The sequence below is a fragment of the Petaurus breviceps genome, unplaced genomic scaffold (genome assembly GCF_028583685.1).
Source record: "Petaurus breviceps papuanus isolate PSGF00001 unplaced genomic scaffold, PetGlider_PUasm1.0 419, whole genome shotgun sequence".
In the NCBI taxonomy this organism is placed as follows: Eukaryota; Metazoa; Chordata; class Mammalia; order Diprotodontia; family Petauridae; genus Petaurus; species Petaurus breviceps.
In genome coordinates this window covers 130,762-158,445 of record NW_027186324.1, presented here as the reverse complement: position 1 = coordinate 158,445, position 27,684 = coordinate 130,762, and the positions used below count along the sequence as shown (strand labels likewise).

At 33.9% G+C, this 27,684-nt stretch overlaps 1 protein-coding gene across 2 annotated transcripts in view; it reads right to left on the bottom strand.

Moving 5' to 3' along the window:
* The window catches only part of ROBO1 (roundabout guidance receptor 1), a 210,131-nt gene that overhangs the window by 85,311 nt on the left and 97,136 nt on the right, over positions 1-27,684 (bottom strand). For both annotated transcript variants that reach the window (XM_069100504.1, XM_069100505.1), the window contains exons 5-10: positions 20,578-20,699; positions 13,926-14,097; positions 6,490-6,695; positions 4,794-4,875; positions 4,462-4,630; positions 4,209-4,375 (exon numbers count right to left, since the gene is read on the bottom strand). In XM_069100504.1, coding sequence (XP_068956605.1) covers positions 4,209-4,375; positions 4,462-4,630; positions 4,794-4,875; positions 6,490-6,695; positions 13,926-14,097; positions 20,578-20,699 — 918 coding nt within the window. The remainder of the gene's footprint in view (positions 1-4,208; positions 4,376-4,461; positions 4,631-4,793; positions 4,876-6,489; positions 6,696-13,925; positions 14,098-20,577; positions 20,700-27,684) is intronic.

Below are 27,684 nucleotides of genomic sequence, written 5' to 3'. Positions count from 1 at the left end.
TCCAGGCTCAGACACTTACACACACACACACACACACACACACACACACACACACACACACACACACAAAAGCTGTTCTGCCCTCCAAAAGACAAAAAAAAAAATAGTCTACCTTGTGGCAGTTCAACAGGTATGTGATTTGGAGCGAAACCCAGAAATAGGCAGAGTACAGACCAGAAGTACATCAATTAGGTTTTGCCCTGAATGAGAGCATTTTAGGAACATTGAAAGATTATTGGTCCCCAGTCTGTGTAGTCCGTAAAACCCTAGATTAACACAATATCCTACAAAAGAAGCAGCAAGACTCAAAAAGACACAAGCATGGCCTAAATATTCCCTCGAGAGGTATAAGAACTGACCTCTAATATAAAGTCTGAAGTAAGGAAAAAGGATACAAGAATGGGTAAACAAATAAACATAAATAGAATTCTACTATAAAGAACTATTAGGGCGATGGGGTGCACAAGATACCAACCCAGAAGAAGAGAATGATTCCAAACCATTTATTTATAAGCAAAGTGTCAAGATCAAACACAGCCTCACTCTAGGTTCAATTAGAATTCCTAGAAGAAATGGATGAGGATTCTTAAAATGTTAAAATGATTTTGTAAATGAATGAAAGCTATAAAGTAAAATCTGAAAAGAAATGAGTTATGAAATACAGAATTAGAAAGAGAATTAACAGCTTGGAAGAAGAGGTGCAAAACCTTATGCAGGAAACAAACTCTGAAAATCGGAATGGACCAAATGGAAACCAGTGAGAAAAAAAGAAATTTTAGAACAAATTGAAAGACTGAAAAAAACAATAACAACAGATAAAGTATGTCTCGTATCAAATGTCTCATGGCAAAAATAACTGCCATGGAAAACAGAATCTAGAAATCACTAGAAAACCTGAAACTCCAGTGGGGAAAAAGGTATTGCATGTCAAGCTATAATAAAAGAAAACTATCCAAATCACTTAGAAACCAAGGACAAGTTAGAAACAGAAAGAATACCTGAAGTAAACTCTACATGAAAACATCCAGGAATATAATAGCCAAAATCTAGCATCAGGGGCCAAGGGAAAAAAAAAATACGACAAGCAGCCAAAACAAAAGAATTCAAGTACAGAAGAACTACAAGATCATGTGCTTGCTGTCATTACTATAAAAGAGTGTATATAGCCTATAACACAACATTCAGGAAGACAAAAGATACAGGATTACAACTAAGAGGTTTCTGATGAAAAAAACATAAGGGATTAAATAAAGATAAATTCTATATATTCTAATATGGGGAGATAATATGTATACGGTTATGCTTCAATATACATATATATTTAAAAATGTATGTGTATATATATATAGAGAGAGAGAGAGAGAGAAAGAAAAAGAGAGAGTGTTTAATAAAACAGATTTAGTCTAAAAGATTGTGGACTCCTCGAGAGCATGTTTGCTTTTTATCTTTGTTTCCCCAGTGCCTGACCCACAGCAAGTGCTTAATAATATGAGTTTACTGACTAAGAGGAAGTTTGGGAAAATTATAACACGCAATCATGGTTTGTACATTGAATACTATAGAAACAAGGAGAAGAGGTGGAAAAGCAGATGATACTGATTCCTCATTCTCATCTAAATTAGTCAAAGGAGGGAAGACAACACCAAAACTGGGAGCATAAATATATTTCCCTCAATGGGGACATAAGAAGAGAAGGTAGAGAAGGGAAACGAAGGAATAAGAGGAAGGGCAGATTAAAGGAGGAATCAGCCCTAAGCAAAGCAAACCCAAACTAAGGATGGTAGATCAAGAATTATGACTTAAAAGGAAAGAAAGGATAAAAAGCTCTAATTGTGCTCTGGGCAAAGGAAAGAGTCATTAAAAAATAGATTGCATGAACTCAGAGCACTGGTACTAAACAGAATCGTCCTGTCTTAATGAAGAGAGAAGAGGAAAGAAGAAGAAAGAAAGGCAGAGCAAGATAGGGTGAAGAGAAATGCCCAATTAATGATCACTGCCCTGAATGCTTATGCGATGAACTCATGAATAAAACAGAATAGGACAACAGACTGGATGAGAAAGCAAAATCTGACAGTAGGTTTATAAGAAACACAGTTGAAAGATAAAGATTCACAGAGTTAAAATAAGGGTCTATAACAAAATCTATTATGCTTCAGTTGAATTAGAAAAGACAGGGTTGGAAACATGATCTCAGACAATGCAACAACAACAAAAACTTTAATAACTGAAAGAAAGAAAATATTCATAAGGAAACTGGTATTATATCACAACATTATACACTATAACCATACTGGATTTATAACAGTAATATTAGGAAAACCATAAATATTAGTGACAATATTAATAAAAGAAATAAAAACCATGATTATATAAATAGATGCAGAAAACTTTTATCAAGATAAAACATCTATTCCTTTAAAAAAACCCATTAGAACATATAGGGTTAAATGGATTTTCTTTTAAATGAAAAGTAGCTTCTATATAAAGCCATGGGCCAGTCTTACCTGTAATGGGGGCAAACTAGAGCCTTTTCCCAATAAGATCAGGGATAAAGTAAGGATGTCTATTAACATCATGACTATTCAATACAAAAAAATAATTATATTTTTAAAAAATCTTAGGATTTAGTGTGTTTTCTTGTTGTGCTGTCCTTGTAATTTTGTCCACGGAACAAAATTTATAAAATGTGATGCCCACTCTCAACATACAGGATCATGATGACTTTCAGAAGCCCATTCAGAGAGCTTACTAATCCAGTTCTGGTACAAATATATACCTGGTAAAATTAGTTTGGAAAGGGACTTACTGAAGACAATTAATTACATTTCTAATTGCTTAGCTTTAAAGAGTTAATAAATTTTAGCTATTAAGAACAATTTAATTTTAAGTACAAAAATTTTGCATTTAAATTCTTAAGAGGAACTGGAGTTTCAAATAGCTTTTTCAACATACTCCAACGTGATCTAGATGAAGAATTGTGTAAAGCATGCTAACAATTCACATTTGTATAGCACAAAACATTTTAGAAAAGATTTTCACAGGGGGCAGCTAGGTGGCGCTGGAGTCAGGAAAACCTGAGTTCAAATACAGCCTCAGATATTTGACACACTTACTAGCCATGTAACCTTGGGCAAGTCACTTAACCCCAATTGCCCTCCAAAAAAAAAAAAAAGCAAGAAAAAAATTTTCACAGTACATTAGCTCATTTGAGTCTCACATCCACCTTGTATGACACATTGTGAATACTTCTTGCTGACAAGAAAACTGAGGCTCAGAAAGGATAAATAACTTGTCTAAACAACATAAATATTAAGTAGTGGAGCTGGGAATAAAATGCTCATTTTACTCTGTATTGCTGTTGTTATATTATGATTACTCTCAAGGGTTAATAGATAAAGATTAATTGGGTGATTTTTAAAAGTTAATTAGCTCAATTTTTAAGTGACTATAATTCCTTCTTTCTCTCACCTTTGTTTCAAATTAATTATTAGAAGGAAAAATGAATTTGTAATTTTAAATAAGATTTATCTAAGGCTTCATCAATACCCCAACACAAAATAAGGTTGCTGAACAACCGTTAGAACCAAATAATCAAGTTACATTATAAAAATTTTATTACTGAACACAAGGACTTTAGAACTTTCCTTGATTTTGTAGCAGTTAAAAAAAACTATTTCCTATGTTTATATGATTTCCAGATAGCATTAATCCATTTTTATTATAATTTTACATCATCTTTTCGATCATAGGTACTAGCATATCAATATCAATAAAAGCCAACCAGTTTTAAATACGTTAAACACATGCTATGGACTTTAGTTCTATACTACAGATTTATAAATTCAAATTTTTGTAACATTTTCAGAGTTGAAATGTGGAGAAGCTAATTTTTTAATGTACAAAATAATCCTACATAGCAAAAATCATCCCTGATATTATCATAATTATAACTCATTTTATTCTCAACCCAGATTATGTTTTAGCTATGATCAACTTAATTTTTAAATGTAACAACAAAATGAGAAACATTATCATCTTTCTTATTATTCATTCTGTTCTGATCATGATGAATACTAAAAGGTCAACTGGGTATTTCTGAGAACATCTTTAAATATTCAGTACTGACTTGTAATACACATTATTTGATGGTAAAATTATAAGCTACATGGATAAAATGGTATCATAAGGTTTAATAAATTCATTTTTACCTTGTGTTTTCACTGGATCTGATATTTGACTCGGATCACTAAGACCATATGCATTAGCAGCTCTCACAAGGAAAAGGTAAATTGCATTAGGTTTTAGACCTTTCGTGGCAAATGTTTCTGTCTTCACATTTTCTGCTACAGTTTGCCAGCTGCTACCAGATGCATGGCTAAGTACAGATAAATACAAGTTAGAACATGTGTGCTCAATTGTAAATTCAAAGCATGAAAACAGCATATATCATGTTTACTATACCTGAAGGCTTCTATGATATAAGATGTTGGAGTTGCACCTGAATTCAAATTTGGTTGCCATGACAATGTTACTGTATTTCTGCTGACATCTGTGACTTCAGGTTTTGATGGGGCACTTGGGATTAAATTTGGGTCAGTGGGTCTCGGAGGCTGAACTGGAACTCCAAATTCTAACAAAGAAGCAAAAAAGCAAAGAAATATGTCTATGCATAATGAAATGTATATATCTGCTTCCATATCTGTGTGCACACACACTTGGGTCTCAGAAATCAATCACATCGTAGTCTATAGGCTTTAAAAAAAAAATAAACAAATGAAGAACCTTCAGTTTACCTTGAACTTCAATGTATGCACTCCATGTTGCTTCACCACTAGGAGTTGATGCAACACAGGTGTACCGACCAGTGTCACCCAGCTGAGAAAGACAGAAAATAAACATTTGGAACAACTGAGAACTCAGTCATCTGGTAGGTCTGCATAAAACCCATGAATATGGGTATAAAACTATCAGAATTTTCTAAACATAACCTTTCCCCTTTTGTTGAAAATGTTTAGTTGCATGTGAACTGAGAAATTTTATAAGACAAGAACTGAAAAAAGTCATATAATATTAAATATGATTGGATCATGCTACCCAAAAAAGGCAAATGAAAGATTTTACTATAAAAGGCAAAAAAATCATATATTAAAAAAAAACTTCTCAATAAAAGTCTCAATAATTACTGGTCTCCAAACCTTTTTAAAGATCAAATGAATGCATCACATTACCAAAGTCTCTTCAAACTTGAATATTTTTTACCAAATGTATGCCCACATAATTATTTTTAAAAAATTATAATACCTGAATTTGTATCTCATTATTTCAAAGTTATGCATGCAAAAAGTAAGGTAAGTAAAACAAAAGACCCAAAAGAAAAGATTTCTTCCTAAGTTTTTTTTAAGTTTGAGGGATCGACAAATATGTACAACCAGTTTACTTCAAGTAGTTTAAGAATTATGAGGTAAAACAAACTAATACTTGAATTAATTCTCTTTTCTAACAGCTGAGAATATGAATAACCATAGGTCCCAAAATCTAACTCTAAACCAATCTAAAAACGAACTATAATAATCTATGACTAAGATGACAATTGTATCTCTGAGTAATGTTAAAAAAGCATAATCATGACTACCATGTTACTTTTCATAAAAGGAGCCAAGTTAATGTCCCATGGCATTTACAATAACTAAGTATTACTATGTATGATAATTAATATGATAAGTATAATAATCATACGATGTTTAATTTTATATCATATTAAAAAAAGAAACAAAGATGCTAACCTACAGGTAGAAAAAGATATTATAAATGTTTATTGAGATCAAGATTCTCATTCCTTTCACTATTATGTTCTTTGAGCCTGTCTAATTTTGACCTATAAAGAAAAAAGGAATAAGGAAAGATAACACAACACAACCCTGGAAAAACAGGTATGTTAGCTATGTTGTATCGGGAAAATAAATCCTTAAATTGTTCACATAAATTTGGAGGCTGTTCATCTTTTAAAGCTTTAATTCTAAATATTCACCCAGCATGTACATACTTTTCCTTTTGTTTGGATACATGCATTCCATAATGATAGAAGGCTGAACCAACTTCCCAACCTCATATTCACAATCAAAGAATTCTAGAAGCATTCTGAACTAGTATTTATGTTTCTTTAAAAACAACTTTTTGCAATTATTGGATCACACGACTATTTGAGGGGATTCTCTCACAATCTCCAAAATGTTTTCCTCAATTTGTGTTAGAAATGCTTTCACAAGATATAAACAATACTTAAATCACTGCCATGGGCTGCATAAAAATATAAGCAACTTAAGAAGAGATTGTGGAATGTTTGAAAGGACCAAGAAACAAAGTGAAACTGTATTTATACTGCTACTTAAAATTTTATGAATTCCAAAATTAGGAGCTGAAATACTAGTAGACAGAAGCAAAGACAAAGTGAGACATAACACAAAGCTAAAGGAAGTAATTTCAAGTTACCTTGGCATATCGGATCTGTAGCGCTCCTGTTTCCAGTTGTTTGATGCGAGAATCCTGGGTGGAGACAAGGACTCCATCCTTTCTCCATAGAATTGTGGGCACTGGACTGCCTGTGGCCACACAGCTGAGGACTAAAGTACCATCCACTGCTACAGTCTGATTCCCAGGACCCTGTCTGATGACTGGGGGAGGCCGGTCTGCAATCACTGCCAGAGGAAACAACAGGAAATAGATTTCTACAACTGGAAACAATTTTCTAATCATCTAAGCAGCAGTAGTTGCTCTAGGCTTTGAAACAGACTAAAGATTATTAAAGTCAACTAATGTAGGAGACATGCATTATTCAGACTGCATTCATATTATATACTGATTCAGAATACTAAAATGACAAACAATGTACTCCTTTAGAACAGGGGGATAACACAGGTACCGCTCCGGTTAAGGAGTTAAAAAATTATTGCCAGATTTCTAATTCTGGAATGCTAAAGAAACAATTTAGCTTACCTCAGTCGAAATTTAAGAAGCAAAGTTCATTCAACAAAAGGCATAATGATGTATGAGGATAGCTTTTTGTTCAACAGATGCACAGAGAAGACAATGGTATCATGCCAGCTGGTTTTCATTTACATGGTTTCAACATATGGTTCTAATGGACCCACTTGGCAAGTTTTGCATTCATTTAAGTTCTTTTGGATTCTACTTCTTTCAAGACCTTTTAAACTCCAAGTGATTAAACTCCCCATTTCTTTTGGTTTTATATTAAGTTACTTTCTGTTAACAAGTAACTGGCTAATTGTTTCAAAGTCTTATGGAATTAATAGTCAGCAGAACTCAACCCTCATCTTACATATCTGGAATACCTCCCCCCCCCCCCCAGGCTCCCACTTCCCACCCCCCAAAGGCCACACATCCTTAGGTACTGTAACTTGTGAAAACTCTGACTTTTGCACAGCAGTTCCAAAGATGGCAAGAGAACTTGCCTCAGTCTATTGTGACTTCTTGAAAAGGAACAAGAGGTTTCTAAGGAACAGATAGGTCACACTGCTAAAAGCAACATATTTTAGAGAACATATTTTAACTCACACAAGTGCAAGATCATCATAAGACACTCTGGGGCATAAGGTATGGGTCAAGGAAAGAGAAATCAAGTCTATACATATAGTCACTAGAGAGGAAAGTATGCAATTGGTTCTCAAGAAGAACAGGAAATCTCTGCAATTCGGCCAGAAAAAGGGAGACTAGACCATAGAATAATTAATCTTTCGACTGTGGCAAGAGGAAGGAGACCAATAATCCAAAGAGAGGTAAGCCTCCTAACTTGGTTATAACAGATTCTTGTCAGGGCTAGTTTGGTGTGAGCACATAATTTGTCTCACAGAATATGGCAATTCAGATGAGAGCTACATGTTTTAGAGGGAGGGTCTAGGTCTCTAGAAGACTTTTCTAAATGGTTACCTAATTCTGAAACTACAAGTGTGGAAGCACCAATTAGCAAAGGAGATAACTGTGTGAAAAATGAAAGTTTCCATGTATAAGAAGTTCTAGGGACAAGCAAAGTATGAATGACACCCAGGAAAAAGGGATATTTCTAGAGCACAGACCTATTTCTTTTTATGTATTTATGTGTACATGAATTTATTTTTAGTTTTCAACATTCATTTCCATAATATTTTGAGTTCTAAATTTTCTCCTCCTCTCTCCCCAAGACGGTTTGCAATCTGATAAAGGCTATACATATAAATTCATATTAAACATATTGATCACATCAGTCTTCTTTAGAATGTGACTAATGTGAAAATGGTTAATATGAATGTATATGTGTGGTGTATATCCGAGACCTGTTTCCAAAAATGATAGGTCCAAAGAACTAGAGGTTTGAGACTTGCCATGTACCTTTACTGTGGACCATTCTGTGCTGAGAAATAATGAACTTTAAAGTATTCTGAAAAGTACATATATGTGATATTAGTATTATTATTACATGGGAATTCTGGAGTCTAGAGAAGAACTTGCAATAAAGAGCAGAGGACGGGTAAAGAGTATACTTTTCATACGCACACACTCGCATACACATATGACATCAAACAGGCAACTCTAAAGAAGTAAAGAAAAAATAAAATTTCAAGAAAAAGAAAAATCTTTATCTAATAACTCTTTAAACTGATACTAGGAAACTCCAAATAGCAGACTCATTAAAAAGCACTGTCCATGGATAGGGACAACAGCACATTGCACCACTACCTTTTGTCCCTTGACAGCCTGAAGCTCTAAAGCTTCCCTCAAGTTTGAGCCATGCATCAATTTGTTCCCCACTAATCATTAGGTCTGAGCATTCAATTGCAGAAAAATAGGAAAGCAGGAAAGCCAATTCAGCAACTGTGCACAGCCTAACAATGTTCTGGCATTTTTCCACTTTATCCTTCCAACTCTGCCATGCACTGACTGTTAGTGTGAAATTGACTAATAATGGTGGTTTATCACAGAGCTGATGGATGTAAACTTGGCGGACTGTTAACAGATTTTTTTCAAACCTGAATAATGTCTAAAAGCTATTCTTTTTCCTCAATTTTTCCAGAATTTATCTAAGATTTGTTTTGTAAAAGAAAAATAATAAATAAGAAGTCCTTCACAAAATACTTCTGTATAACAAAAAGTGCTAAACTGTTTCAGTACAATGTGTTCTTATCAAAATATACTGAAATTTCAATTCTGGGGTTTAAATGTTGCATTCATAGTCAGCTCGAAACATTCAAGAAAATATTACCATTATGTTGTTTTATAACTGAATATTATTAGATCCTGGAAAGTATTCTTACTCTTGGCAATTTTATCTTGAAAACATTTACTACACAAGAAAAAGTCCTATAATTGATATTTTTAGAATTTTTTGACCTCACACTTGACTTTTTCAGTACTGTAGCATTTATAACTGACACAATATTTTTCTAGATTACTTATAGAGTTAATGATTAATATGTCAGAATAACTTTATCATTTATTCTTTTTTTAAGAAAACAAAACAAAGCAGTTCCAACTCTTGAGTTGATTAAAAGGGTGACATCATACATTTATTCAGAGAAAATACATTTTTTGACATTATCATGGGTTCAAGAATATTTCTGATTAATTATAGAGACATAGGCAAAAATTCTAAGGAATTTAATTCAAGAATATATAATTCATAAGTTAGGTAATCTTTGTTACAAGTTGGTGTATTGTTTTTAAGAGTTGTTGTGCATGATAGAGAGCTCCAGTCAAGATATTGGCACGAATGGAGTTGGACTTTCCAGGTCCCAAAAACCAAATCCATTAAAGGCCTAAAATTTGTACCACACTGAGTACTGATAAAGAAATCGAATGAAGAACTATCGCAAATTATTTCTTCTGCCCCAGAACTATATAAAGTCTTCTAGAAAGATGTGGAAGAAGGAAGGGGAGCTGCTTGGCAACTTAGAGGCAGCACAGACAAACACCAGTAGCCTTCCATCCTGGCCAGGAACAAGATAGAGACACATACAGCCTACAAAGTTCTATGTGCAGAGGTAGCAAGAATGAAAGGTCCCCTAGTATAACCAATGTCGTATGGCAGTGCTCACACATGAATAGCCCAGGCAGCGAAGTGCTGACGGTTCCCTAGCACTAGAATTCTGAGATGCCACAAAAGCCCTTATGTCCCTATGAACCTCAAAGATGCAGGAAGTCTAGCCATGGAAGTTGGACATCTGTGAAGGAAGCTAGGGGACAAAAGTTGGGCTGAGCACCCCAACTAAAAGTACAGAAGAGCCCAGCCCTGGCACAAAGTTCCAGTTCAACAACTAAAGCAGGAGAGATGAACAAACTAAAGAAAGCCCCAATAGCTATTAAACAGAATTACTATAAGCTCAGTGATCCCTGAAAATATAGCTTATAAGGAGAAAGTATTTAATAACTAAAAGCAGAGACTCAATGGAGGAACATGGATTTTTCACAAGACCTAGACAGATACCTAAAGAAAGAAGCATGCGATTTTTAAAAAATAAAATCTCTACAGGAAAGACTTTGAGAATTGCTTAGAAGAGAAAATAGTAAGCCTTACCCAAGTAATGAAATCTCTGAAAATGAGAATAGAGAAAACAGAAATTCATGATTCCATGAGAATGCAAAAAAATGCAGAAATCCATGATTCCATGAGAACAAAATCAGAAGGTGGAAAAAAAATTAAAAAATATAATTTACTTATAAAAATGATCTGGAATCAGGTCAAGGAGAGATCATATTATAGAATAACAGAGTATCCATAAAGAGTTCAGGTAACAAGAAATCACTCTTAGGATGACATAAGCATCCTGGCAGCCCCTATTATAAATGAAAGGAGAACTTGTGATGCAATATTCCAAAAATGCATAAAAAATGGGACTTACAACCAAGAATAACTTACTCTATAAAGCTGAGTACTATTTTATGGGGTGCAGGGAATGGATATTTAATGGAATAGATGACTTTATGTATTTAGATTGTAGACCAGAGAAGTACAGAAACTTTGAAATGTAAAAATGATAGTCAAGAAAAACCTAGAAAGGAAATTTAGTTTAGCATTTGGAAGTGGCTAGAAAATTATGTAATGCTGACATTTAATAAGAGGAGAAGCGACAAATGGACCTTAAGGATCTCAATGTCTTCAAAAGATATTAAGAAAGTTAAATAAGAAAACATAGGTGCTGAAAGTTGATTCTGTTCTGAGGGTTTCAAGGGGAGAAAAATCAGTGAGGGTAAAAGAAATATAGTGTATAAAGTATTAGAAGCAATGGAACTTATTATTTCTAATATTTGAGAACATGAAAACCTAGAGGAAGGGTACAAGGTAGCGGGCCTGCAAGGAACATCATCTCATCTAGTTCTTAACTGAACTAGACAAAGGAGAGCTACACACACACACACACACACACACACACACACACACACGCACATACACAGTATAATAAAAAAGCACATTAATCTCAACAGGGAAACACGTGGAGAGAAGGATAAGAGAGCAAAGAAGGAGGAGAATCCTGGGAATATTGAAGAGGTAATTTTTAAAAGAAAAGAACTAGATTATTGAGGAATGGCTAAAGAAATTTTGGTATAGGAATAAAACAGAGAATTACTACTGTATTATTAGAAATGACAGAAGAGATTATTTCAAAGAATCTAGAGTAGTATGAACTGATGCAAGGTGAAGTGAGGAGAATCAGGAGGTCAATTTAAACAAGGATAACACTGTAAAGATAAAAACAACTTTGAAAGACTTAAGAATTCTGATCAGTGCAATGACCAACTGTGTCTCCTAAAGTCCTTGGATGAAGCATGTTGCTTACCTCCTGAAGGAAGAGTGATGGACCGCCAAGGAGTAATGGAGTATTAAGGCTTACACTTGGGTATAGCCACTATATGGCTTTGTTTTAGTTGAGTATGCTAAAGTGTTATCAGTTTGCTTTCTGGGGGAATGGGACAAGGGTCCCTCTCTTGGTTTTTAATTAGAATGGGGGGTAGTTGACAAAAGGACCATTGAAACATTTAAAGTTATACACAGAAGAAAAAGAAGGAAATTTAGAAGGAAGTATAAACAAGTGTTCCAGTGTTAAAGTATGGAATTTGTGTGTGTATACATATAATATATATATACATATATATTTGCTTTTTTAAAAAGCAAGCAGTATGAAATGGAGATTCATGGTTTCATACATGAATACTTTTTTTTCTGCTGTGTATATAGAAATACTTTTTTTATGTGTTTAAGTTCAAAAGTTTTTCTTTAAAGGTTTTTTTGTGATCAAAAACTTCATCATCATGTAGCCAGTCTAATGATAGGCTTCTTTGAACTAAGCTGGTCCGTAACCAAGACTCTTCCTGAAGACTTTCTATTTTGGCAACTGAAAAGATTCCACTGATATTGCTGGAGCTTGTGTCTTGCTAATATAATCTTTGAAAACACAGAGCAATCTTCAGTTCTTGAAAAGGCATCAGAAGAGGATTTCAGTAGAGATCATAAAATTAGGGAACAGATGCTTAGACTATCTGAATTAGCCAAAGGGATGATCACAAAGTATTCGTGAATGTGCACACAATTCATAAGTGGCTAGAATGTTTTTTTTTTTTATAATTTTAGTGAGTATCTCCATCTACTGCCAAAAGTAGCTGAAATTTCTATTTTTTAGCTGTGATATACCAGAGACTGTCTATAGCTATGGACTTTAATTCATAGGTTCAGACTTTAATTCATTATAACTGTTGTTATCCTGTACTTCAGTACCCTTTTCCCATCAGTTTTGGATCTGTTTAGGTACAGAAGCAGCTTGAGGATACAAATCTCTGTTACTGTGGACCAGAATAGGCCTTTCCAAATTTCTCCCTTGGCCTGGATTGGCCAACATATAATGTTTTTTACTGCCACTAATCAAAGAAATAATGAGTCAAAGAACCACAATATATTGAAGTCAAAGTATAACATTGAAGAAAAAAACCATACACACAAGTGTGTGTGTGTGTAACACACCCCTTTTCCTCTTAATATCACCATCCTAACACACAAGAGGAAATCCGCACATTTATTTAGGGTTTCAAGTGAGCTTCATAATTACTAAGTTTATATTAATGCCTTATACCACAGTTTGACTCCGTGTGTGTATAACACACATATTTATTTTTTGTCATACAAAGTCACATGATATATACATATATGTGAGTATGTATGTATATCAATACACACGTTCCTTTAATGTTTCTTCTGTCATCTTTTGTTCAACCTATTTCCTCTTCATGATTGAGGAATAAGGAAAAGATGTGATATTAACAGTTCTTCCCAAATATTCCATCTCAGTTGCACCAGCAGTGAGCAAGATGCTGTCTTAGAAATTTGTGTTTAGGTACACTGAGCAATGTTTCCCTATACTACATCAATGAAAAACAGAAAATGACATTTTTCTCTATCAAATCAGAAATATATATCCTCACAAAGTAACTATATACATACATATATGTCTATGTGTCTGCCTATATATGGACACATGCTTTCTTTAATGTTCTTATATCATCTCCTGTTCCACTCATCCTCTCCATATCTATATATGGAGATACTTACACACACATATAACTATCCAAAACAGAGTAAAATTACATTGTTTAATAGTTTTACTATAGATCTATAGTGAATAAGTAAATGTTTAGTTTCATTTCCCAACTGTGAAATGCTGATTTATCTTAAGTTAATTCAAAAGCAGAAGATAATAATTTAATCATCAACAGTAATGTTAACTCTAAGGACTATGTTAGATTTTTAAACATCCTATTAATATCATGTTCATTCCCATATCAAAATCATGACAGATAATTCTGATTATGAGTTAAGATACATGTTGGCAAATTGCTGAAGCTTTGACCAAGACTGAGATTTTAAAATGAGCATCTCATTACTTTACCATCAGTAACTTCCAAGTAGGCTTTTGTGATGATGCTCCCTGCAACATTCAAAGTCTGGCAAATATAATACCCTACATCAGATCGCTGGACATTTGTGATAGTAAGATCACCAGTTTGAGAAACAGAAAACCGGCTGGAAGATTGTGGAGGATGGTATGAAAAAAGCAGGTTCTAGAAGACATAATTTAGGGAAAAAACAAGAAAGAGTAATGTTAGATGATCTACCAAGCTCCAATATTTTTACATTCATACATTTAAAAAGGATAAACATATACCTGTACCTTTTCAAAGTCTTTCAGTGCTAATGTCCTTTTATCACATATAGGAAACCTGAATTTGATTTCACTGTTTATAAGTACCTGACTACAAAAGAAGATGCTATTTGATTTACAAATGAAACATAGACTAACAGTTCAATTGGGAGGGAAGTGGGGAGGAAGGGAAAAGGGGAGGAAATGTTTAAAAAAAAACAAAGTGACCAATACACTTTCAATTTCTTTTTTGAGGGGGGAAGGCAAGGCAATTGGGGTTAAGTGACTTGCCCAAGGTCACACGGCTAGTTAACTGTCAAGTGTCTGAGGCTGGATTGAACTCAGGTCCTCCTGACTTCAGGGTCAGTGCTCTATTCACTGTGCCACCTAGCTGTTCCATCAATTTCTAACCCTAAAATTTTTTCAACTTACCAACATTATTAAATTTTAACAAAGAATTTAATGGTTTATCATCAAGTCTAATTAATATATTTCTAACACATTGATAAATATGTTTTATTTATTTATTTTCCATTTATTATTCCATTTACTTATTATATTATAATATTCCATTCTTTATTATCCCATTGCAAATAACTCAGTACCCTATACCAACCTAATCTTTCAGACAATTTCAATTAATTACCTTGTTGCTTCCATTAAATACTGATAAAAATCTATTTTTGTAATACACTAAAATGAATACTTATGGATCACGTTTGAATAAAAATCAGTTTATGTTTTAAAAAAATATCAAATGGGTATTTATGGTTAGTTTGCAGTTCAAACTGTTCTCAAAACTGAAATGCCATGTTTGCTAGTCAACATAAAATCAGGATAGATTTACACATAAAACAGTGCACAATCTCATATTTGGGGTTGGGGGGGATGGTGAGGCAATTGGGGTTAAATAATTTGCCCAGGATTACACAGCTAGTAAGCGTCAAGTGTCTGAGGTCATATATGAACTCAGGTCCTCCTGACCCTAGGGCCAGTGCTCTATCCACAGCACTACCTAGATATCCTTTCATTTGATTTTGTGAAACAATGAAGCATATTTCTTTCATCAAAATGTTGTTTGAAAGCACATCAAAGACATTTTCAAAATAATCAGATCTGAAATGATCATTAAAGGCTATATTGTAAACTGTGATCATGAAAACAGAATCTGTGAAAAAGGTGATATTCAAAATATCTAAACTTACCTGGGATTTGAAGTCATAGATTTTACAATTTCAGATAAATTTTTCTAAATAAATATTTACACATTCACACATATAAACATACATGTGTGTATATACACGCAATCCCCCCCATACATATCCACAAAAATTTACATTCCAATAAATTCTGTAGCCATATGAGGTCTACCAAAGATGGTGACCCGTCCATCTGAGGCCAAAATAATGACAGTCCAGAGACACAATGGAAATCGAATTCTGTCTGGCTCTTCTCAATTCTCTCACTCACTTCCTGACATTAACTTTATGGCACTCAGAAAATTTTGTCCTATGAGGGTCCAATGGAAAGTACTAGAAATAACTAAGTCATTTAAATGCTTATTCAACTGACTGGAGAACATACCATAAAACAATGAAATCAGAGCATTTGCCAGCCAAAAGGAGAACAAAAACGAAACCCTGACTAGAAGTCAGAAAAAAATAATAACAGAATTTTATTACAGATAGTTTGGAAACATCTACATGAAAAATAAATACACTTCCCAATAGCCAAGTAGTCAATGGATACGAATAAATACTTCTCAAATGAAGAATTTCAAATGATTCATAGAGACTCAAGAAATGTAAATATATATATATATATGGAAATGTAAAACTCGAGTTTTACTGATACCCGTCAAAATTGACAAAGCTGACATAAGATGGTCTCTAGTTAATGTTAAATGACCTGTTAAAATATATTTACACTAATACATTGTTTGTGGAAATTGGTCCAACCATTTTGGAAAGACATTTGGAATTATGCTAAAAAATCAAAATTGACTAAAATGTCCACATTCACTCCTTGGCCCCAGAGTTCACAATGATAAGCAATTTTTAAGGTGGTCAAAGATAAACACAAAGGTACTATATATACCCCCAAACATGCATATAAACATGGTTTTTGTGGTAGTAAAGATTGGAAACAAAGTAAATACTCATCATTTGAAACATGGCTAAGCTATGGTAGATGACTGCAATGAAATATTAATCTCCTGCAAGACAAAAACATGAAGACTCATGGAAACATGGCAAAGACTCATGAAATGGTGCAGAAAATTAAAGTAGAATCAGGAAAAGAACAATTATAATGACTAATACAATATGAATGAAAAGAAAATTCCAAAATTAACCAGTGGGTAATTATGATGACTAAGGTTTTCTCTGAAATGGAACTGTAAAGATATACCTCCCTTCCTTTTTTGTAAAGATTGACTTTGACTACTGAACATTGCATAACTTCCTTGAAATTTGGTTGATATGGAGCAGCCAGGTAGCACAGCGAGTAAGAGCACCGGCTCCAGTGTTGGGATGACCTGGGGATCGAATCCAGGCTCAGACACTTATTACCCACCCAGAAATAACTGGCCGTGTAACCTTGAGCAAGTTACTTAACCCTGATTGCTTTAAAAAAAAAAAAAGAAATTTGGTTGATGCAAAGATTAGTGTGACTAAACTATTTTTCCATTTTTTTTTCTATTCTTTGTCACAAAGGCTGGCTTCCATGAAGGAGAAAAAATGGTACATAACAAGGTGTTCCAAAAATCTTAGTCAAGTTTTAAGACATTAAAATTCAATGCCTCAAAATTGTATTAACACCTTCGAGACACTCTATTTTGGGAAGTGAAAGTAACATACAAATAAATGATTTCAATAGAAAAAATTGAATAAATGAAAAGTACATTACAAGTAATTATGGATGAAAAGTACAATACAAGTAATAATGGATCAGGAAAATCAGGATCAAGTGAACTACAATGCTTCCTTAATTAAGTGGAGTGCCAATAACATTAATAGCAAAGTTTCTGTTTGTGTTTGTGTATGTGTATGTTTTTGTATGAAGTTTTGGTATCCACCACTAAAAGAAACTGAGCAGATAATATGGAATGGGGACAGTCAAAACATTTAGAAGATATGAACTTAAGTTGGAGTAGCAAACTAGATTAGTAAGTCACTAACTAAACTTACATCCATGGTATGCAGAACATGGAACTACATTATTCAAATTTGTAAGCTCACATGATTTAAATTTTAATCTAAATATTAAAAGCATCAATATTGGTTGTCCCTTGATGGACTCAGTTCTGGAGCATGGGTAGAAAACAAGAATTTTCGACGATTTATAGTATATATACCTTTTAAGGAGAACAAAAAAAAGTAGCTCTAAATATTGAAAAAAACAAAAACCTGTGGGGCAGCTAGGTGATGCAGTGAATAGAGCACTGGCCCTGGAGTCAGGAGGACCTGAATTCAAATTTGGCCTCAGACACTTAAAACTAGACATGTGATCTTGGGCAAGTCACTTAATACCAATTTCCCTGCCTTCCCCCCCTCCAAAAAGCAAAAAAACAAAAACAAAAAATAGTCTATAAGCTTATTTCAATTTAGAGAGTAAATCACTATAAATATAAATTGTATTTGCTCACATATTATGGAAAATAAGGTATATGAAGTAAGCAGAGTACATAGAAAACAAGTCTTCTCCTAAATGTAACCTTCTATGACAATACCATTTCTGGGATATAATATTTGTAAATCTTTTTTGACTTTTGTCTCAAATGCCTCTGATCCTGTCTCAAATGGAAAATTTCATCAACAAACTAGAAAAATAAGACATAGACCAGTTTCTCAGAGTTTCCATTCTTTCTCCATGTAAAACCACCAGAGACCTTATTATATGCAGTTCATAAGAGTTCAAACATTGATTATAAAAAATAGATATTTCTGACTTTTAGAGTTTATAAGGAAGGAAAATGAGAGCTTTGAGATTTTCAGGAGGACTAGAACAGACCACAGACGTGTAAGAGCTACGATGAAAAAGGACAACCCTGGTGCAGAGTCCCATCACCTCAAGCCTAGACCACTGCAATAGCCTGTCGTCCCAAGTCTTTCCTATTCCAGTCCATCCTACATTCAAATGTAAAAGTGATCTTCTAAAAACACAGGTTTGAGCATGTCATCCCCATATCACTTTCTCCCCCCTCCCCCATTCCCCATTTAATCAACTCTACTTGCTTCCTATTACCTCCAGGATAAAATAAAATCCTCAAAGACTTCATACCCTTGCCTTACCTCCCACCTTTCTAGATTCCTTATACCTGACTTTTCCCCACATACTGTGGGACTCAGTGACACTGAATTCCACGCCGTTCCTAACACAGTGCACTCCATCTTCAGATTTACAGCATTTTCACGGGCTTTCCCTAATGCCTTCAATTCTCTTCTTTCTCATCTCAGCCTCTTCATTTACCTGACTTCCTTCAAGTTTCAGCCGGAGTTTCACCTTCCACAAGAAACCTTCCCCAGTCTTTTTTAATCTTAGAGCCTTCGCACTGAGAATATCTCTAATTGACCCTGTATTTATCTTTTTTCCATATAGTTGCTTGTATATTATCTCCACCTTTAAGACTGTGGACTCACTGAGACAAAGATCTGTCTTTTGCTTTTGTATCCCCATAGTTTAGGACAGTGACTGGCACATAGAAGGTATTTAATAAATGCTTACTGACTTACCAATAAAATAGTGAGGACAAGGGGAATCATTTTTATATTGGATTTGAGGACTTAACTGATTATATACAGATAGGATGTCTAGAGAGCTCTGTCAATTGTATAAACTCTGTTATGCAATGTCCAAGAAATATAGGGTTGTGATTAACAGAAAATAATTGTGTATAATATATGTAGCTTGAAAAATTTCAAAGATTTAGAAATTATGTAGATATTATACTTAGATATGATAAAAATACAACTAAGTATACAAGTGGGACCAAATATAATTTGATTTGTGTTTGAAAAGGGACAGTAAGATATTACAGTCCATTTCAGTCTTAACTATGAATACTGACATTAATTGTACTACATAGGAAATCTGGCAGTGGAGAAGACAAAATCTGGAACGGAAATCAGGAAAACCTGAGTTGCAATTCTGGCTCAGACACTTAGGAGCTCTGTGAACCTGACCAATTCACTTAACCTCTCTCAGCCTCAGTATCTTCATCTGCAAAATGGGAATAAAAAAAGCACCTATCTCAGAAGATTTTTGTGAAGATCAAATGACAACATATGCAAAGCACTTTCTGAAGCTTATTAACTCATTATATAAATGCTCATTGTTATTAGTATGTTTATTGTTAAAAAGGTGCAGAGCTTCTGGTCAACAGTTCTGGGCAGCAAAATGTTGAACACAAGAGTAAAGATTTTTAATGTGGATGAAATAAGAATAGCAATGAATTGAATTTTTAAAAAAGTGGTATTTTATATGACATTGTATCATTTCTATTTAGAGGAATATAGCATTGAGTCATTTTGAAACACAGCAAAGTACTTTCTTCTTTAACCCAGCCTAAAGTATGGGCCTGAACATGCCACCTAACCCTTACTCCATAAATTCCAAAAGCTATCTATTTCCTTTAAGAACAAATACAAGGTACTTAGTCCTTTAAATCTAATAACTTTCCAGTATTCTTATATTCTCTTCCACATCACACACTCAGTGATCTAGCTACATTGGGCTACATGCTAATTCTCTCATAGGATGCTCCATTTTCCATTTCTGTAGCTTTGTCCCAGCTGTCCCCCATTCCTGGAATGTTCATTCCCTTAACCTCTGTTTCTTAGAATTTCTGCTTTCTTCAAGTTTCAAATGCTACCTTTTATACAAGGCTTTCCCAATCCCCCACTTCTAGAGTCATTTTGTCTAAGATGACTTTCCATCACCTGCTCACATATCTTTATATACCTATTTCTTTTTTTTTAAAGCAATTGGCATTAAGTAACTTGCTCAAGGTTACACAGCCAGTTATTTTGTGTGGGTGCCAAGTATCTGAGGCCGGTACTGATCCCGGGTCTCCCGACGCCGGGGCTGGCGATCTTACTCACTGTACTACCTAGCCACCCAATATACCTATTTCTTAACATGCTGTTTCCCCTGTAACACTACAAGCTCCCTAAGAACAGGGACTGTCTTTAACTTTCCTTGAAACCCCAGTATTTTGCACAGCTCTTGGCATGTAGCAAACAATAAGTGCTTGCTTACTAACTGATTTATTAATAAAACACAGTACAACACACAGAAGTCCCATGATCTCTTATCTTCAAGTCCAATGAATGGAACCATTTTTCTCACAGTAACTCGAGAAACAGTGACTAAGGGTCAAAAAGCCAGAAAAAATTCATACCTGACTTCCTTCTCTCCTCCAAAAAATGGCTGGTTGAGGGTTTCCAGTTGCCTCACACTGGAAAGTTACAGTTCGTCCCAATGCAGCAACCTGGTCACGGGGTTTCACAACAAAGTGTGGAGGTTCTGAAGGGAAACAGCAAATGATTCTGAATCAAAAGCATATAAAATGTTTCTAGGTGAAATAGCTTTCTAATAGCTGGATTTATTTTATACAAAAATGCAGTACATTTTAGTACCATTTTCATTTTTAACATGAAGTTAAATGGCAAAGATAATACATTTTTACAGAACATGGTTATTTAGTTTTGACTAGGATTTTGCTATATGTTCACCAAAGATTAACCTTTTAATTCAAATGAGTACGTCTTTGGATAAAATCTGGTCCTTTGTATATTAAACATACCTGATATTTATAAGCAAAAATGTTACCTTTTCTAAGTTAAGGTTGTTTAAGCCCATAATCATACACATACTAACAGGTTCTAAAATCACTTTAACTTAACTCAAAACTTCCTGAAATGCTACTGTGTGAATTATAACCACTTAAAATCCTCAATCCAATTACTGAATACAAATGAATTTAAGGTAACACAGAATTCAAAAGTCTCCCTGTACATAGGCAAGGGCATGTTCAAACAAAATATATATGGAAATGAAGGCAAATTTGAAACATCTGCTCATTCTGACATTATAAATATTGCCAGTTTTATCCAAACTGTTTGATTTATACAGCCTTAAATGGCCACTTCATCTAGCAGTAAATAGAGTGTCGGAAAATTATGTCTGTTACACTGAAAGCAATGGCAGTTGAAAACATTAGGTGTGCTGATTGAGCTACTCCTGAAAAAAATAAAATAGTAGACTTGTTTTTAGGCTGTGCCTTTTGCTTAAACAAAAGGTCACTAAATGGAAATCTTTACTTACTGTTTACACTTTTCAAATTTATTTCTTATCAACTGTTTGAAACACCTAATTATTTTCTTTTCTTGCCAAAGTTAAAAATAAAGTGAGTGTTTCAAGCTTGATATTTTAACACTATGGAACATGTCCTTTTTTATCCACTTTCCTTTTCTTAGGGCATTTCCATTCCTTTATGCCCTCAACTTTAAAAAGGCTTCAGTTACTCATAACACTTCAAGTTACTGCTTAAATATAGTAAATGAATTAAACAATAGGTTTATTCAGACCAAATCCATTCTAGAACAATATGTTTTCTCTCTTGAATCAAGCCATTGTTTGTGATTATACATTCTTCTTATCTAAGATTTCCTTGTCAAACGAAGGCCTGTTTAAGAATAATTTATCAAATATTTTATAAAAATTTAGTTATTGATCATTGTAGAGAAAAGTGCTGATCATGTGACAAAAGTAAGGAATAATAGATTGAATATCAGTGTTCAACTGGCAACTACAAAAAGGAAAAAGTCTTAGAGGAAGGCCTCTATCCCATAAAGTGGCAAATGTGCACCAAAATAGAAAATGATAAAGTATAGATGCAGTATTATCTGCACATCAGGATATCACAGGTTCACTGTCCCTCCAGTCAAAGAGCTCAGCTAATACAGAGGTAGGAGCAGAATCTAGGCTTATTGACTCCTAGGCATATTATCTTTCTATCATGGTATGATGCTTCATCTTCTACTGAAGTAAAATAAAATCTAAAATGACTAAAACCATACAGAACACTGGGTCCCAAGAGGGCCCTATTTTTAACAAAGTACAAAGGAGTTAGAAGGGTTTGGAGGTATAGATTAATAACATGGATCTCAAGTTTGGAGGACCAGTTGCCACAATAACTTTTGATTTTTTTAATTAGTTTATACTTGAGTAGTTTATGCTATTCAGTCTTACTGAATGCTTTATTGACATTCATGTATAATAAGAAGAAATAAAGCAAAAGTAATTGAGATTAGACTTCTTGTAAGAAATATACATACTAAAGTATTAAATTAACAATTTTGTTACTTGTTATGCAGAATGGTGGCTACATGGGACTGAGGGCTATTTGGAATCTTCCATGTTAATTATACAAGATTCCTTGATATATTCACTCAGAGGATTTTGTTCATCGATAATATTGTGATCAATATCAAGAAAACCATAAAATAAAGAGACAAATGTTTGGAAAAATAGCTTGTCCCTGTCTTGGTGAATGCCCAGTGAAAAGTCCAAATAGGATAGGTATTCTCTGTACATGGGGGATTACTACAGATGGACCTGCTTACATATGATGTTGCCTCATGCCCTGTAGGAGTTCCAAAGCTTTTCAGTGAGATACACAGCTGCACAAAAAAAGTTTGGCCTAACAACTGACCTCAGAAAAGTCCATCAGTACATAAATCTTGCAGACAGAATGAGTATGACAAAAGAATCAATGAGCATTTATGAAGTACCTCCATAAGCACTGAGGATGCAAAGACAAAATAAAACAAGCTTCTGTTCTCAAAGAATTTCCATTCAATCAAGGAAGGAAACATACATATATATGAAAAAGTTGACTTTGGTACTGCTGAGTACACTATCATCTTGGACTATGAAGAATGACTTCATGCAGAAGGTAATACTTGAACACATTCTTGAAGAAAGCTAGGGACTCTATGCAGTAAAGGTGAGAAAGTACATTCCAGGAATTGGAGACAGACAGTACAAAGGCATGGGAAACAGGGAGCAATTCTGTGTATAAGAAGAAGCAACAAGGCCAGTCTGACTGGCCTGTTGGGTGCATGTAGGAGAAAAATGTATAACAAGGGTAAAAAATAAGGCTGAGGCTAGACTCCAAAAAGTTTTAAAAAGACAAATATAGGAATTTATATTTGATCACAGGTATACTATGAAGAAGCCACTGGGATTTGCTGAGAAGAATAGTGACATGGCCAAATTTATAATTTAGGAAACTCATTTCAAAAGGTATGTGGGAGATAGACTAAAGTGGAAAGAGACTTAAGGCAGAGAAGGGAATACATAGGCTATTGTAATATCCCAGGTTAGTATCGATAAGGGTACGAATTAGGGTGTTATGTGTATGCGTAGAGAGAAGGATGCTGGGGAAGTGGAAACAAGAATGAGGATGAATGAGAAGTCATGAATTATGCTGAGATTACAAGCCTGGGTAAAAGGAAGAATGATGAATTTGTAGACAGAAACAGGAAAGAAAAGAGGAGGGGTAGATTTTGGGGAAAAGATGAGTTCCCTTTTGGGCATTCTGAGTTTAAGATGCTTGTGGAACACTAAGTTTAAGAAATCATATAGTAAGGTAGTAATGCCAGACAAGGACGTGGGAGAGAAACTAGGGCTGGATATATAGATCTAGGAATCATCTCTATAGAGACAACTATTAAATTCATGGTATAGAGACCAGAAAGTCTAAGAGCATGTGGATAAGCACTGAGAGACAGGGCAGCAGAACATGGAGGATGATCTCATAAAGTAAGAAGGAGTAGGAGGCAAAGAGAAGGCAGAGAGCCAAGATCATAGAATCCCAGAAGGGAAAAGTGCCGAGGAGGAGAGGACGGTCAATAGTGTCAAATGCTACAGAGAGGTCAAGAGGAATGGAGATGACAAAAAGGCCATTATATCTATCAGTCTAAAGGTCACCAACTATTGAGTGATCAGGTTGGAAGCTAGAATGCAAAATGAGTGAGAGCAGAGAAACTGGGGGCAATTATCATAGACAGCTCTGTCGAGGAGTTTGGCTGAGTAAAGGACATAGAGGTATAAGATTAGCTGGATTTCCAAATAGTTAGACAAAGGCAATGGGGCAGCAATTTGGAAATTATATAACACTTCTGCCCATCCTGTGCTCTTTTCAGATGCAATAAGCCTTCACTGATGCTACAGGGTGAAAAATCATAGTAAACTATGCCCATAGTTACTAAGAAATCAAAATCATGGGCACAAATAGATCGCGGCATCTTCCTAAAAAACAACCTTCAAGAAATATGATAAAATATATTATTCAGAAAATGTATGATAAGAAATTGATGGAGTAATACAAATTCTTTCAAAGAAAAGGTTATTTTCTGGGGTGCCTTTTAGCATGCAGATGCAATAATTTACTGAATGGTACACCTATAGCCTTTTAGAGTTAGTTTAACTTTCAAAAAGTAACGAGAGAGCAGACTGAGCAGAAAATTATGTAACAAAAAAACTGTCTCCTTGTGTGGAAAAGGGTAGACAAAATTTTACTTAATTGGTGATATCCTGGTAAAGAAGGATAACGGATGTTTAATCTGAGGCTTCACTGATCAACATGTCAACAAAATGTTATTTCAATGACAGTAAAACTTCCTTTACCAAAAGACATCATAATACATTTATGATATACTAATTAAGTCTTAGAGGCTTAGAGTAGTTATATATACTGATGAAATATTTTTTTTAAAACCTATAGAAAGTCCCCCAGCTCATGAAGGATATACTTAATGAAGATCTGACAAGGGCATTAGGAAAACAATCACAAAAGATGAGGCTTATAAATGGTTGAGTAATGCTATTGAAGGAAATATTCAACAGACTCAAGGATGAAATCAAAGGTCCATGAAGCACTGTTTTAATGTAGGAAACCTTACTGTAAAATAACATGTTTTTAATAATCTGAGGACTGAAGTAGAATAGAATGGATATCCGCATACTATTTAGTCATATTGTTATTATGGTCGTCTTCTTTCCAAAACCTTAGAAACATACATAAACAGGCCAAAATTTGTTTTTAAAAGTCAGTTTTCCCCAAATCTCAATCTGCTTTTTTTTGTACAGAAATAAGGACTTTACACAAATTACTTTTATCCTACAGTAATCCATTTTGACAGAATATTTCCTTGGAAAAGACTACAACATTTTGAAGGTAGATTCTGAGGCAATAATAATATTGCAGCAGCTCTAAGATCCGCCTCAAGGAAAAACAAAAGGTAATTTAAAAAGACAACAAACCTTTAAGAAGTATGTTCCATATTTATAATTCCTTATACTCTAAGAAAGTGTGATAAACTAAATGAAGATTCTGACTGATTCACTGTATTTTTGTGCATGATTTTGAGTATTCATTACAGAGCAATTAAGAAAAGTTTTAAAACAAAGCTATAGAAGGTTTAAAGTATATGTGACTTTTTGACCTGATCAGAATGATGAGTTAGATTCTTCAAAGGACAAAGCTATTTTCTGGGGCAATATGTAGCACACAAATGTAGAAATATAATGATGGTCATTTCTGAACTCCAAAAAGTATTCAGCTCTCTTCCTATATGGAAACATTTTGTAAACTACAAAACTAGTTTCATATGTGGGGAAAAAAGTAGACAAAAATCAAACACATTGGTACAACATGCTTTTGCTTCTTGCATAAATGGAAATGAATTTCACCTAGCAAAATGGACATAAGTACAACAGAATACCTTCTATTTCGATTTTAATTACCACTAAACATAGATAAGAATACAGAGATGTGAACAGTTTATTGTTTTTTTTAAATATTGACTGTCCAACTGGGAACCTACTTGTCATTCTAAAATAGATGCAATTTGAAAATATATTTTATTATAAATGCTTTTTTCTGATATTGATTGGGAAATATACAACTTGGAGAAAAACTCTTTAAGAATCAAGCAGCAAATGTATTTTCAAACACAATGAAAAAATTAAGATTATATATCATTTGAATAAGGCAAAAAGTTAGCAACCCCATTACCTTTACTCTCTGTCACAGTTACCCATACTTCAAGCAGAATTTATTCTGTGCAGTCTGTCTTTGTTGCCAAGGACAAGTGAAACATGGAAGTTGATTGGTTGAAGGACATGGAAGGGTATGGATGGAAAGGGGAAGAGAAGTTCCAGTCACAGTGAGACGGTGATTAGAAGATGGCCAATAAAATTTCAACTTACCAGACTCAACTAAAACAAAAAAGAAAAAATGGAATAAATAAAAGTAAAGAAATATAATGACAAAATGAAACAAAAAAGATAATAGAATTCTATTTAATTATGCTTCTGTTTTTGAAACTAAAAACAAACACATACATACTTAGATAAATGAATCATGCTATTCCATGAATGAAACACTTATTAACATTTTGAGGTTAATAAATAATTTAAGAAAAAATAAAAATGAGTATTACAATCTATACTGATGACAAATGGCATAGTGAAAATGGATGACACATCAAAAAATAAAATCTTTTTCAATGACTTTACATTATTCTATGAGATGAGAAGTTTAGAGGGCATGTACGTACAAATGTAATGTCATAAAATATTACTGCTCTAGAAGTGGTGCATGATTTTGAATCATGGCTAGCATTCTGAAACCTCATAAATGAATCATTAAATTCGATTTTTAAAACATATGCTATAAATGACTTGCTATTAAATAATATGCTAAAGGATAATGATGATTCATGCAGAATTTGCGAGTAAAAAAAGTAAAATATGATTAACCATGGAAACACAAAGAAAACTTCAGAACTTTTAAGTGGTTGAGCACAAATAATATTACCTGTTGGGTATGTTAAAATACTGGGGATTTGAACATGGAAAGAGTGGGTGCTACAAGTAAAAAACTTGAAAGGGAAATATTGCTTTACCTCTTCATATAAAAACACTACCATCAAGTATTAGTAAAATTTGAAAAATAGCTAGTAAATACCAAAATTATACTTCTCTCAGATCAATAACAATATTAAATTCCAGTCATTTAAAATCCAAGAGCCTTAAGAAATATGTTCAAGGTGTTCAAAATAAACAGACGCACTGAATACTAATAGCATATTTACACATTTCTACAACATGCAATTTCCAGAAGGCTTTAGAAATAAAATTGGAAAGATACTGAAGTAAATTTTTATCACCACAATTTATGGAAAAATGCATAACTATACTTTTTTATTCACTGAGGCATAGAAACAAAGAAATATTTATTATTCCATAGAGAAAATCTGTAATAAATTTTGAAGATTAATCAAGTATTTATTCTAACAAGATGAGACCTGAAATGTTAAAATGAAAGCAAGGGAAGGGAGGAAGGAAGGAAGGAAGGAAGGAAGGAAGGAAGGAAGGAAGGAAGGAAGGAAGGAAGGAAGGAAGGAAGGAAGGAAGGAAGGAAGGAAGGAAGGAA